Raw genomic sequence first — 12616 nt, 5'->3', positions numbered from 1 at the left:
ATCATCGACAATTGTCATAGCCTGAAGTTCCATTCCATTTTAATCGACTATAATTTCCAATTTTTTCTGTCCAAACTATATAATGAAATATTATTAAAAGCTAGAGCTACAGTTCAATTGCATTGTAAATCATTGTTAATTATAAAAACAAAAACTTGCACTTAAAAATCCTCTTCTCTGTTGTGTTTTCTTCGATGAATACCGCATCGAGGTCACAAAGGGGGTACTCATGAGAACCTTAAAAAGCGCTAAAGTCACACACGACGAAGTACACACGACGGACTCGTAGACTTCACGAGCACATCATCAACTGAAGGCCACGAGACCACAAGTCCACATGAAGTGCGCCATTTGGGACAAGGGCTTTGACACTGCTGTTGACAATGCATCCTCCATCCATTATTACCTCCTAACAAGCTTCCATGCTGCACATTCTCAGTTTCAGAATCAGTGATTTCAGCTGTGCCACGAGTTGGTCCACATGAGTACATTTTAAGGGTTGGTAAATAATGTAAAACGATGCATATATTTATATATTTTACATGTTTATTACACCATTTTTTTTACTTTCATCATTAATAGTGTGGCCTACAGCATTGAAGTTTGGAAATGTAATTTGTAGCCTGTGTATGGCTGTTGGTTAAAACGGTTAGATGCTAAGTCATGAACCAGATTTGCTTTAAATACGGAGAAGACGAACAGTCGACTACTACAATGAAGGTGATGTAGGATAACAAGCGAAATGATCATGTACATTCAGGTATCTCTTTGATTACCGAAACTTTAAACGAAAGACACAGGTGAAGTTTCCTCTGCTAATGCACTGGATGGACTTTATTGTTACCTCATTCACTAAACAGATCAATGGTGCAAGATTACCATACACAGAATTAAGATATCTGCATTACACATCTAGGCTATACAGCGAATAGATTATAAGTATTACAAATACAGGAGACATATTTACATTTTAATTCAAGCTCCATACAACATGTAATATTTACAAAATAAGTATGAAAATGAAGCCAATCTGACAAATAATGTACAGTGTTAAAGCATTGGTTTAGCTTGTTATCTTTCAACAAAATGAGTGGGAAGTTTACTAAAAGGACGCCTCTGAGAGGGAGTGTATGCCAGAGTGGTTCCGAAGGCAGCATGGGAAAATGCAATACAATGACTGAGAAACAAAGATTAAACGGTATATGCATGTGTAATGATTCATTCTGGAATACCTCTAAAAATATAGTCCCTGATATTAGAAAATAAATCTAAACAGTATCCTTCCCCGCATCATCATAACACACCTGAACTCAGAAGTACACACCTGAACTCAGACTGGGTTTGTAGGAGTGGCACAACCAAATGAAAGCAACAGGAAACACTACAGTGACTCAAGCTGGCAGTTAAAAAAAAAAAAAAAAAGACGTTTTCCCTTTTGTTCTTACACCCAATGCAGTTAGTGAATATTTGCCATTGACATCACAGAGGTACATTCAAAATCCACTTCCAACTGTAACACACTACATAATTTGATCTGATCTTATGCTATCTTGTTCATATTTGAGTAAACACCAGAAATCCACTTCAGGCTTTATTTGATCTGTTAGTTATCACCTCTTAAATGTGCAAAGAACTGCAAATGAATATATACACTGCAACCAAAAACAAACAAATAGCTATACAGTTATAATGTCTCTTAACAGTGAAACTCTTTGCTCTGTCAAGACTTGTGCAACTTGCTCACATGCTCTTGCAATTCATTCCATCACATGTTCCTACAATATTGAAATGATGATGAAATGGTGGCATGGCAAAACCCTTTCCCCTTACAAAGGTCATATGAAATAAATGTGTGCACACAACATTTTAAACAGAAGTCTTTTCTCATCCTTTTGTTATTTCTGTTTCTCGGGTTGGCCGACCTCAGAACAGAATCATCTCGGCCATTTTGATTTGTTATCTAAAGATGAATGAGAGTCATGACTTTGCTTCATTGGAAAGCCAGGCCTTACACTAAGCTGAAATTCTGCATTAGCTTTAGAGATTATGTGAAGCACATAGCCTGCTGGTTGGCTGGCCAGAGGATTTCCGTGTGCCAAGTCACGTATATCTCCTTGTCGAAACCGTCCAGCATTAACGCAAGGCAAAGACTGAAAGACTACTCGATCGCTAATCCCAAACTAACTGCATCAAACATTAACAGAGCAAATCTTTTCATGAGAACTGAAAAAGCATGAGCATATATTCGATCCCATTTCTGTGTTACACTGCAAAATAATTCATCCTTCAAAGAGTGATGAACCAAAAATCTACTTCAGTGGTCCACTTGTGTTTGTGTCAATGTGCAAAACTATCAGTTGGATAAAAAAAAAAAAGAAGAAAAAAAAAAGAAACCCCAAAAAAGCCCTTACAACAACCTGCTTCATTTTTGAATTCAAATTTAAGTTAATGAGATACAAAACAAGCAGCATTAGAAATAATAAGTTAAGATAATGAGTACAATAATCAGTAATTAGTTAACATTGTTAAATTCATAGGTTCAGGTTCAACATGGTCATGGAGCCTTCATGGTTTTCTGATGGTGAGCTAAGCGGCTGGTTCACCACCAACGTATCATTCAACAAAGCTCCAATATCAGTACCGCAGTCCAGTGGCTATCAAATCCACCTGGCTAAAATAACTGCTGCGATCTCGCAATAAATAAAAGATCACGTGGACAACAGCACAAAAGGAATGTCTCTTGTTTCAGAATGACTAGCATGAAAGTGCAGGAATCCTTTAAAGTATTTACAAATGACCTTCATCTCATTTGTCTCGTCTAATCACTTTGTTCTGTTCTGCGACTGTTATTTTAAATATTAAGATTGAAAGATTTAGATCTGAAGTAAATGCTGTGCAGATGAACTGCATAAATGTCAGGGAAATAGTGTTCTCTTTCATCCATCTTCCTCTAGTGCTACATGGTAACGCACCTTTACAAATGGGCATGTGTTATCCCTTTATTACATAGAATTAAACGAATGCTAAGCAAATGCACAGTGCTGGAGCACTGCCTAATGGACCACAGAATCGAAATCTGTTCACGTTCTTCATCCAGGTCCACAGTAATACTCATAATAAATGCTGACTGGTCCCAGATTTAGCCATACGTATTTCAAATTCACGCCTCTGCCCTTATACATCCCCGTCCCCCTCTTCCAGTGTTGGGACATCTACTCACTAGTGTAAAAACTACTGAGCTATTATTCTTTATGAGTGAAGTATTTCTTTTCAGATAGTGATACAAGTGTATTTGATCTATGTTCAGTGGTACTCTGTGAGGCTTTTGTTAAGCAAACTGCTGATATCCTGAGGACTGCTGCTGTGGCCATGCAGGAGAAAACGTACCTGACTCAACAGATAACACTGATAAAGACGATCGTTACAGACGAGTAATAACTCAAATAGAGAAGAGAAACTGCTCGGGAGAATCGTGCACACACAAACAGACTATTACGACATGCTACTAGAAGAAGGTTCCGCTATGGCAGAGAACGAAAACTTAAAAGACAGAAAAGGATCCAAACGAACAAAATAGCGAGAGGTTAGGAGAGAGAGAAAGAAGGAGGGGGGGGGGGGGGGGGGAGGAGTGGGTGTTCAGAAACTCAAGAGTTCATTTGCTGGACAGGAGACTTAAGCCACAGGTCTACATACAAGAGAAAACCATCAAGAATCACAAAGTTTTAATAAGTGTTAACACTCGAAGGCTAGGGAGAAGAAACAGAGCACGATCTCTTCAAAATGAGAAGCTTGTTTAGTCCTTCAGCAAAGCAGAGCGTCTTCTCGCCAGTTTGGACCTGAAAAGGATATAAGGGGTAGGGGTTAAATAGAGCTGAGCGTCAATTCTATAATCACATGCATGCGCACGCACATACTGGGTTTTTGAAAATGAAAGCTTAAATGTCTAGCACCGCCGAATGCAGATAGTTGAAGTCGAGCGACCGTGGTGTAGCTCGTTTAAATAGCATACTTTTTATTTCTGGCGATTGTATTTAGGCTTCAAACTCCATAAAAGTTGTGTTCATTTCTGAAAATCATCCTGATGGACAAAACGTGTTAGTATTGCAAACTTTTATCGATCACAGAGCTTATTTTGTGCAATAATCCAAAAGCCTATGGGAAAATCCTATTGGATTTTTGTCGAGGGAACCAGTGTGATGCTAACTTCCGGGTTCCGGAACAAAATGACGCCACACTATAATAATAACATACATTACGAGGGGGAGCCTTAAGGACAATTTAATACTTTCAGATATTTTTATCTTGAGATCTGTTTTGTAAAGAGGTACCTTATTGTTCCTGCTAGCAGCGGGTTAAAAGCATACAGCCAGTCGTTCATGTCTTTATCATTGTTGGCCTGGAGCAGAATCCCTCTGTGCTTAGTGCACACAGCAAATGTGTTGGGAGTCTAAGAGAGAAATATTAACAAGTGTTTAATCAATTCACGTCATCTTTTGACACATTTTATGTGTTGCCCAGAGGTGAGTAGTGGATTAGTGTTTACCTTGAGCATGGCCTGCTGATCCTCACTGTACTCCACCTGAGCAGTGGACAGGTTCAGGACACCTCGTTCCACTGGGTCCTTTTCGCTGTTGTAGATGAAGGCGTACGGGCGGCGTACTACCACAAAGTGCTTCACCCACGAGTTTGAGCGTGGCTCCATGAAGCTCAGGAATCCCTTCTTAGACACCACAGATCTACAAAAAAGAAAAACAGAAAAGGGAGGCTTTTTTTTTTTTTTTTTAACTCTATGAACAACCAGAAGCTCATAAAACACATTCATGTATTATAGGAAAACTTAGTGTTTTATCAACATAAGCTCTGCTGTATATGTGTATTGTGTGACTACCACATACAAGAGCAATTCCTTTACAAATACATCTGATCTAGGAATTCATAATTGCATTGTACAAATATTACTTTAATAAATTTGCACAAAGGCTGCCATTAGAATTTCAGTTCAAGTCAAGTTTTCTTAGTACAGAGAAGCATGGCTAAACTTATTGTGCACAATAATCAAACATTCACTACAGAAGTGCTATATAGAAAACTAGAACATCCTGCTAGACTCTTCACCAACATGACTAACATCAAAACAGGGCAAAATCAATTTTCAGCAGCACTGATCTGCACACCGCTCTACCAGTTTGCCTTATCTAGCTGATAAAGTGAGGACTAACCCAGGCCTCATCTCCTCAATATCGGGCACCAGATTGAGGAACTCATGTTTGCCAGCGCGAGCCAGGTATGATGTCTCCATGCTGGGCACAATGGGGAAGTTCTCGTAGTCTGAGTATGAGGGGCTGGTGGCGCGGGAGTTAGGCTCAGGAGTCCTGAAAAAAAAATCCACAGAGTTTATGAGCTTTATGAGCAACCTCAATAGTTTTATCAGCAAAACCATCAGAAAAACATGAGAAGCATGTCATGAACTCACTTCTGCTCTGAACCACAGCGGGAGTCTGCCAGGGAGGGGCAGGTAGAGGACGGGGTAAGGGTGGCACTGCTGAGACTGGTGACTGACGGATCTCGGCCCATGGGTGAGATATCAGACAGCTAATAATGAGGAAGACAGAAAATTAACCTTAGGATGTACCACTCTGAGTCACCTGCTTCTAAAGCATTCCTTCAAACAATCCATTGTACCTGGCAAGCGCTAACGCTGTTGCACATCTGGTTATAGTCACTGTTAAAAGTGTGAGTCAAAAGGCGGAGGCACTGAAAGGAAGAAAATAGTAGTATAAACTGAACAGTTTATTCAATTCATGCTCTTATTAAATGTCAGGAAATATAATGAGCACATGTCAAAATCAGCTTCAACTATATGTTACCTTAGTGGCCAGCTCCTTCTCACGGTCCACCAGGCTCTCAATGTCGGTTGAGTCATATCCACTGCTCTCGCTGGGAGTGATGGCGCTCTCGAAGGTGGTGGAGGAGATCTGTGAGGAGATGCTGGTCGAGGTGCTCAGGGTGCCGCTGCTCAAGCTTGAAGAGACAGACTCGCTCAGAGACTTCTGTGGAACCGACTCTCCCAGTTTCTCCCGCAGCAGCAGGAGGTGACGTGTTTTCTCCACCTGAACACACACACACACACACACACACACACACACACACACACACACACACACAAAGTATATATGGAGGTTAGAATTTAGCCATCATAGCTGATGGTAAGACTTGCCACCAGAACATAAAAGAACATATTTTGCTTTCTGCTTTTAGAACTGTAGTAGTCAACATCTTAGCAGGTTTTAGCACATCAGTTAGTACCTAGGACCAAGTTTGGGCTCATTTGAGGGGGGTCTGTCATTGTTTGTTTTCATTCCTGAAATGTGGATTAATTGCTATGCACACTTGTGCAAAATAGAAGATGTTATAAATTAACATTACTTCTGGTGAAGGCTTTTAGTCAAAGCTGCTCCGTGTTATGATGTGTGCTCTTTGCTCCATCGCACAACATCTCTTTCTCTGCCATTGTAAAACAGGAAGTAAGATTACCAATTAAACCAGTTGTGTTTCATGATATCCTGTTCTGATAGCAAACAGCTGTTGTCCACATCGTTCTTAGTCAAGTTTACTTACATAAAAGCTCAGACCATCATTTTCAAGTGAGCATTTACAATAGATAATTTTCTGGACCGCACCCTGGGTTAAAAACAACTGTTTTGCATAATATAATTCTGCCTAATTTAAACATGTGTCTCACCTCGTGCAGCTGTTCCAGTTTCTCAAGCTCCCACTGGTGCTCGAGGATCAGACTGTCTCCTCTGGGCCTCCACCCAGCCAGGTTCTCCTCTCCACGCACGTACGCCACTGATGTGTCCAGGACTTTCCGTCTTCGCCGCTGCATGCCTGCACACGCACACACAATGTGCATGTTTATAATTTTAACCTGGATTATATAATTTCCATTCATAGCAAAATGGATTTAACTGGGAACTACAAAAGAGGTCAGAAGAAGACAACCTACCTGGGCTTCCTGTGTCGGCCATCTTGCACAGGCTAAGCTCATAGATCCCGGTCACTCTATTGCTGTAAGCACAATATCAGAGCACAGAGTTTGAGTTTAGGGTGGTTAATATATACAACGCACTTTGAGCATTAGAGCACTCACAAGACACAAAAACACATCTATGCAATACTGCATTCTTTAAAAAAAAGGCTCCAAGTATAATCTCTTTAGGATGCTAGAACCATCAACCATCCAAACACCACTAGAAGATCACTCGCTCCTAGTTCGGTGGTCTAGATTGATTGTCAGTCCAAATGAATCTGGTATAGGTTTCAACAACTATAATGAAATGATATCTATAAAGGCCATTTTCCGTTGTACACATTGCCAGAACTTTCGGCATCAGAAGACAGAAAATGTTTTTTTCCACCGATCATTTCTACAAATTCCAGTTGGATGGTTTTTGGTACCTGCTCAAGACAGAAATAATGATACTTAGAAAAACCATCATTACCAAAATGGAAACTTCCAGTACCATTGTTCCTGTTTGGACAAGTTTTTAAAATTACACTGCCTGGCCAAAAAAAAAAGTTGCACACACTAATATTTTGTCGCAGCGCCTTTAGCTTCAATTATGGCGCACATTCGTCGCGGCATTGTTTCAACAACCATAAGCAATGTCAGTGTCACAACATTTATTTCCATTTTTGGCCGAGATCTTGTATTGAGGACGGGAGAGTCTAACCACTCCGTAAAGCCTTCTCCATTTTTTTTTTTGGCTAGGCAGTGTGGCTCTGGATGATGAGATCTACAACGAGAAGGAGCTCACCAGTCAGGGGATTTTGAATAGCCACTGCCAAACAGGCTCCTCAGAGAGCGTGGAGGTGAGATCTTAGCATCTCTGGAGTAGAACACCATGCAGATGTCTTTGGTGATGATGGCAGGCTGGATGCAGTGGTCAAGCTAGAAGAAGAAAACACATGCATGTGTAGGTCACTCTATAACTCTTATTGAGTTATGATTACTTCATCCATTTTTAATCATAAACCGGAATTTATGCACATTTATGCAGTGTGCCAGAAGATTGTAGTGCTGTAGTGAATAACATAGCTTCATGTGCATGGTGAGTGCATTAAGCTAACCTCCAGGTATGCAGACAGGGTCATATAAATCTTCTCTCCACAGGGAGTCACACGGTTGAGCAGGAGAGAGTTGTGCAGCGAGCTATCCCACACAACCTCAAATCGGTAAAACGTCCTGCACAAGAGATAGGAAAGGGGTCAGGATTTCTGCTCTAAAGTCTGCATTTATTAATGCATTATAACTCTGCTCTGGCTACAATATGCCACAAATGCATTATATAAAGGCGCTAATATGCAAACATCTCTTGTGTACATTTAGAGAGGGATGTGTGAATAGAAAAAAAAAAAAGGAAATGTGTCAAACCTGGACACCCCACGAATATGTCTTAATTTGTGGTTTCTGTATTGCAATGATACTGTTGCTTATAAGGTTCTGCAACATGTTCCACAAGCAAGCCTGATGTGTTTTGCAGTCCAAACATACATACATACATGGTAGTAATCACTTAGAGATGGACTTTTTAACCATTTTTGCTATCTGAATTTGTCAGCATGTATCTGAATATCCCACCAAGAAAATGTTTCATATCTTTATAAATAAATAAAAATTTTTAAAAAACAACAGCCACACATGGTTTAACTTTAAATGATCAAAACTGTGAACAGAACTTTTTTTCTTTTCAGGCCCCTGAGCCAATGCACACTTAAGGGTCCACATAATAATGCAGGATTAAAATTTTTTTTTTTAAAAAATACATACACACACACATATATATACATATACATATATATACATATATATACATATATATATATATATATACACACACACACACACACACACACACACACACACACACACACATATATATATATATATATACACACACATATATACACACACACACACACATACATATACACACATACATATACACACATATACATATATATATACACACATATATATATATATATATATATATATATATATATATATATATATATATATATACACACACACACACACACACACACACACACACACACACACACATATATATATATATATATATATATATATATATATATATATATATATATATATATTTTACACATTACACACACACACACGAGTGGAACTTAAAAACCTTTTGATCTGAAGGTGTATGATTAAATGTTTGAAATCGGTGTTGTAGACAAAAATATAATTGTGCCAACATATTCATTTCTTTCAGTATAAAACTAACATTTTATTTACATTTTATTTTTTAACGGATGAATTGGAACGAAATATTCCACAAAGCAGCCAATAAGTGTCCAGCGTAGGTCGGAACTTCTTTAATACTGTTTAAAAAGCATTTCAGGGGGTATCCTCAAGAAATCGGTTGAGAAAATGCCAAGAATACATTTCTGGAAATTCTAGGTTAAAATACCAAATTATATTTTATTTATTTTGGATTTTTTCTATCATAATATAATTCCCATAGTTCCATTTGCTTTATCCAATGGTTCAGAAGCCTGTCTATAAAATAAATGGCTCAAACACAAAATTGTGTATTGTATCTGTAATACATCAGCTAGTCAAAATAATAAAATCTCATAGTAGCCTTGCCTTTTCTCCCATAATGCCACTAAACTTTAACACGTGGTCCTGGTAATCTAATCTACACTCTTAAAAACCAAAGGTTCCATCTAGCAGTCTAAAAGATTTGTCAGTTTGTCCCTAAATAAACTTTAAATGTTCTACTTGGAACCATTTCAAATATAACCTTTCACAAGGCTAGAACCATTAACCATCCCAAGAACCCTTGAATAACCATTTTCCTTGAGTTTCATGCTACAGTGTTAAAGAACATAAGAATATCTTCATGAACAGACATAACGGAAGTTCAGAGTCAAGTAACAACCAGTCCTTCACTACACTCTTGGAAGGAGAAAAGTTGAACTTTAAGGGTTCTTTTAAAAGGTTCTATACAGGACACTACAACAGAGGGTTTTTCAATCAGAGAAAACCACTTTATTGAACACGAACCCTTGACCTCCCAAAGAACCCTTCATAAAAGTTTAATCTATAACCCTTAACCCTCAGTTTAATTCAGTTTATCCCTATAAGGGAGCACTTGAAGGTTCTGTATAAACTCTAGAACAGTAGGTTTCCTGATCAAAGAGCGCTCCAAATACAACACTGTTATTAAGATAAGAATGATTAACAATCTAAAATACCTTTAAGGAACCCTAAGAGTGTAAGAAACCTGATATGTGGGTACTGCTTAATACTTCCATGAATACTTTGCCATAGAATTTTCCTTCAAGTGAGCTACAATATCAGCTTGTGTCCTAACCTTCTCTGTGGTTCAATATCACATGCTCAATCCAAAACCTTAAAAGATGTGGAGGCTCCAGAGACACAGGCCAGGGTTTCTGATTGCAGTCTTTAACAGCCACTGCGCTGAAGAGGTTACAGGGCTTCTCTCAGCACACCTGAGAAGCTCTGTTTTTGGTCAAAATTATAAATGCCATATTTTAATACCTGATAAAAACATATTTAAAGTTCAGATAACTGTTGATCCATAATCTCTGGATCCGCTGCTATTTGCAGAAGATTTCAAGATGCTCCAAGCACATTAAAGTGAGCATGTCACTGAATTCTACATAAACATGGCATTTCTGATGTGTACATTCTAGCCTTAGACCGAGGTCATTTAACACAGCAGTGACACACCTGCTAATACTCTTGAGAGGTTCTCCTGTTAGACCATGGTATAACATCATGTTTATGCCAGATGCCTCTATTATTCTGCGCCAGAGGGTGAGAAAGGCTCACGGTGCTTAAACAAAATGCTGATAAGGTGCAGTCTGACAGCCACAGCACTCTGGAGCATTAGCTGGTGTTACACCATTAGACAGATGGTAATGGGGTGAAAGTCGATAGCTGTCAAGGAGTAAGTGTGTGCATCATTACTAAACTGCAAGATACAGTGTGTGTGAATGAAGTCATGTCATATATAGTATGTTTTTGATTGAGCAGAGCAGACCTACTCTGACTGAGCATGTACATGACGTGCATGTAATCCTCAAGCTTATGGCTGCCTGGTGATATCTGTCCAGGACTCATTTTAACCTCCTTTAATCTCTACAGCTGAAATGACACAGGTAGCAGCAGACAGGCTCACTGATACTCTATGATAATTACTTTGATATTTTTTTGGTGACCATAAGCCAGTTCCTCCAGGATTTTGAGATTTTGCAATTGAAAAAATGAATGCAAAAATCAATATTCGTAATAAAGGAGCTTGTCATTTTTGTAAATTACCGCAGATTTTCCACAGATTAGCACCAAGACACATCCTTGTGACGTCATCACAACGCGCATTTAGTCAAAGCCCTCTTCGATGCACGTGTGTATAGATAAAATGCCTCATTTACCAAAAAACCTCACTGAGAAAGCAATGCAATTTTGCCAATTCAAGTAGTTTTCAGAAAAAAACAAAAAGAAAAAAAAAAAAGCACAAAAACCTCTGCAAGTTGCACTGCAAATTTTGAAAAAAGCTGCAGCCATATCAAGCATTTTTGGCTGCAACAATCAAAAAAAACAAACAAAAAAAAAAACTCCACAAAATCCTGTATGGACTGATTAGCAAACTTTAAGCAAGACTGGGTCTGCTGTTATAGGAAAAGAATCAATCAGTGACAGGGTGGTGTGGCCACAAAGTTGATTTGTTTACAATAACAGCATGTACAGAATTGTTTTATCACTCTTATACCACAGCAATTTTCCAAAGCTATCAAGTTTTATATATATATATATAAAATCCATTTATAGTTATGTTTAATGTTGTGTCCACGACAGAAGGATGGTCCATGAAGGAAAAAAGCATTGACAAAAGCATTGACGCTGGAGACTCCTTCCAAAGATGTTAAATAAAAGTCTCCTCGTGGAAAATCTCACCATATCAATGTTTACAGTTCTAAAAATCGGTTTCCATGGCGTGTCAGCCATACAAGTGCCTGTGCAAGCTGTTACTATAGAAATCATAACATATTACAACGAGCACATACATATATATATATATATATATATATATATATATATATATATATATATATATATATATACACATACATACATACATACATATATATATATATATATATAAATTGTTGGCAACACTGGGTATCTGATAAGTGGCTAAGTTGGCAACACTGGTCTACACTGACAGCTATATAAAAGGCAGGCTAAGCTCTGCCTCTCCCCATCAAAAAGAAAATACAGAGTGAGAGGGAACGTGGGATTTTTCATTTATGTACATTCTATTTGAAAAGCAGTAAAATATACCAAGTACCCAAATGATGCCCTGTCTGTGTTTTTTTTTCTTCTTGAAAACAATTTGTGCCCCCCTTCTGATCTCCCCACACCCCCACCCCGGTTGAGAACCACTGTCTTACACGGTCCAAAATTTAGCGGAGACTCTTCCCAGAAGAGTGGAGGTTGTTATAACAACAAATGGGTGGGGGATACATCTGGAATGGGATGTTCAACAAG

General features: G+C 38.5%; 1 protein-coding gene across 9 annotated transcripts in view; it reads right to left on the bottom strand.

Annotated features, from left to right (window-relative positions):
* Positions 1 to 813: 813 nt before the first annotated feature.
* Positions 814 to 12616, bottom strand: part of kif1b (kinesin family member 1B) — an 83076-nt gene continuing 71273 nt past the window's right edge. For all 9 annotated transcript variants that reach the window (XM_017487413.3, XM_053686550.1, XM_017487416.3 and 6 more), the window contains 11 exons: positions 8131 to 8245; positions 7818 to 7951; positions 7007 to 7068; positions 6743 to 6888; positions 5868 to 6110; positions 5683 to 5754; positions 5474 to 5592; positions 5220 to 5372; positions 4544 to 4736; positions 4329 to 4447; positions 814 to 3836 (listed from right to left, as the gene is read on the bottom strand). In XM_017487413.3, coding sequence (XP_017342902.1) covers positions 3794 to 3836; positions 4329 to 4447; positions 4544 to 4736; positions 5220 to 5372; positions 5474 to 5592; positions 5683 to 5754; positions 5868 to 6110; positions 6743 to 6888; positions 7007 to 7068; positions 7818 to 7951; positions 8131 to 8245 — 1399 coding nt within the window. In that variant the 3' untranslated portion in view covers positions 814 to 3793. The remainder of the gene's footprint in view (positions 3837 to 4328; positions 4448 to 4543; positions 4737 to 5219; positions 5373 to 5473; positions 5593 to 5682; positions 5755 to 5867; positions 6111 to 6742; positions 6889 to 7006; positions 7069 to 7817; positions 7952 to 8130; positions 8246 to 12616) is intronic.

This window comes from Ictalurus punctatus, chromosome 15 (assembly GCF_001660625.3).
Source record: "Ictalurus punctatus breed USDA103 chromosome 15, Coco_2.0, whole genome shotgun sequence".
Classification (NCBI taxonomy): domain Eukaryota; kingdom Metazoa; phylum Chordata; class Actinopteri; order Siluriformes; family Ictaluridae; genus Ictalurus; species Ictalurus punctatus.
This window is presented reverse-complemented; position numbering and strand designations above follow the sequence as displayed.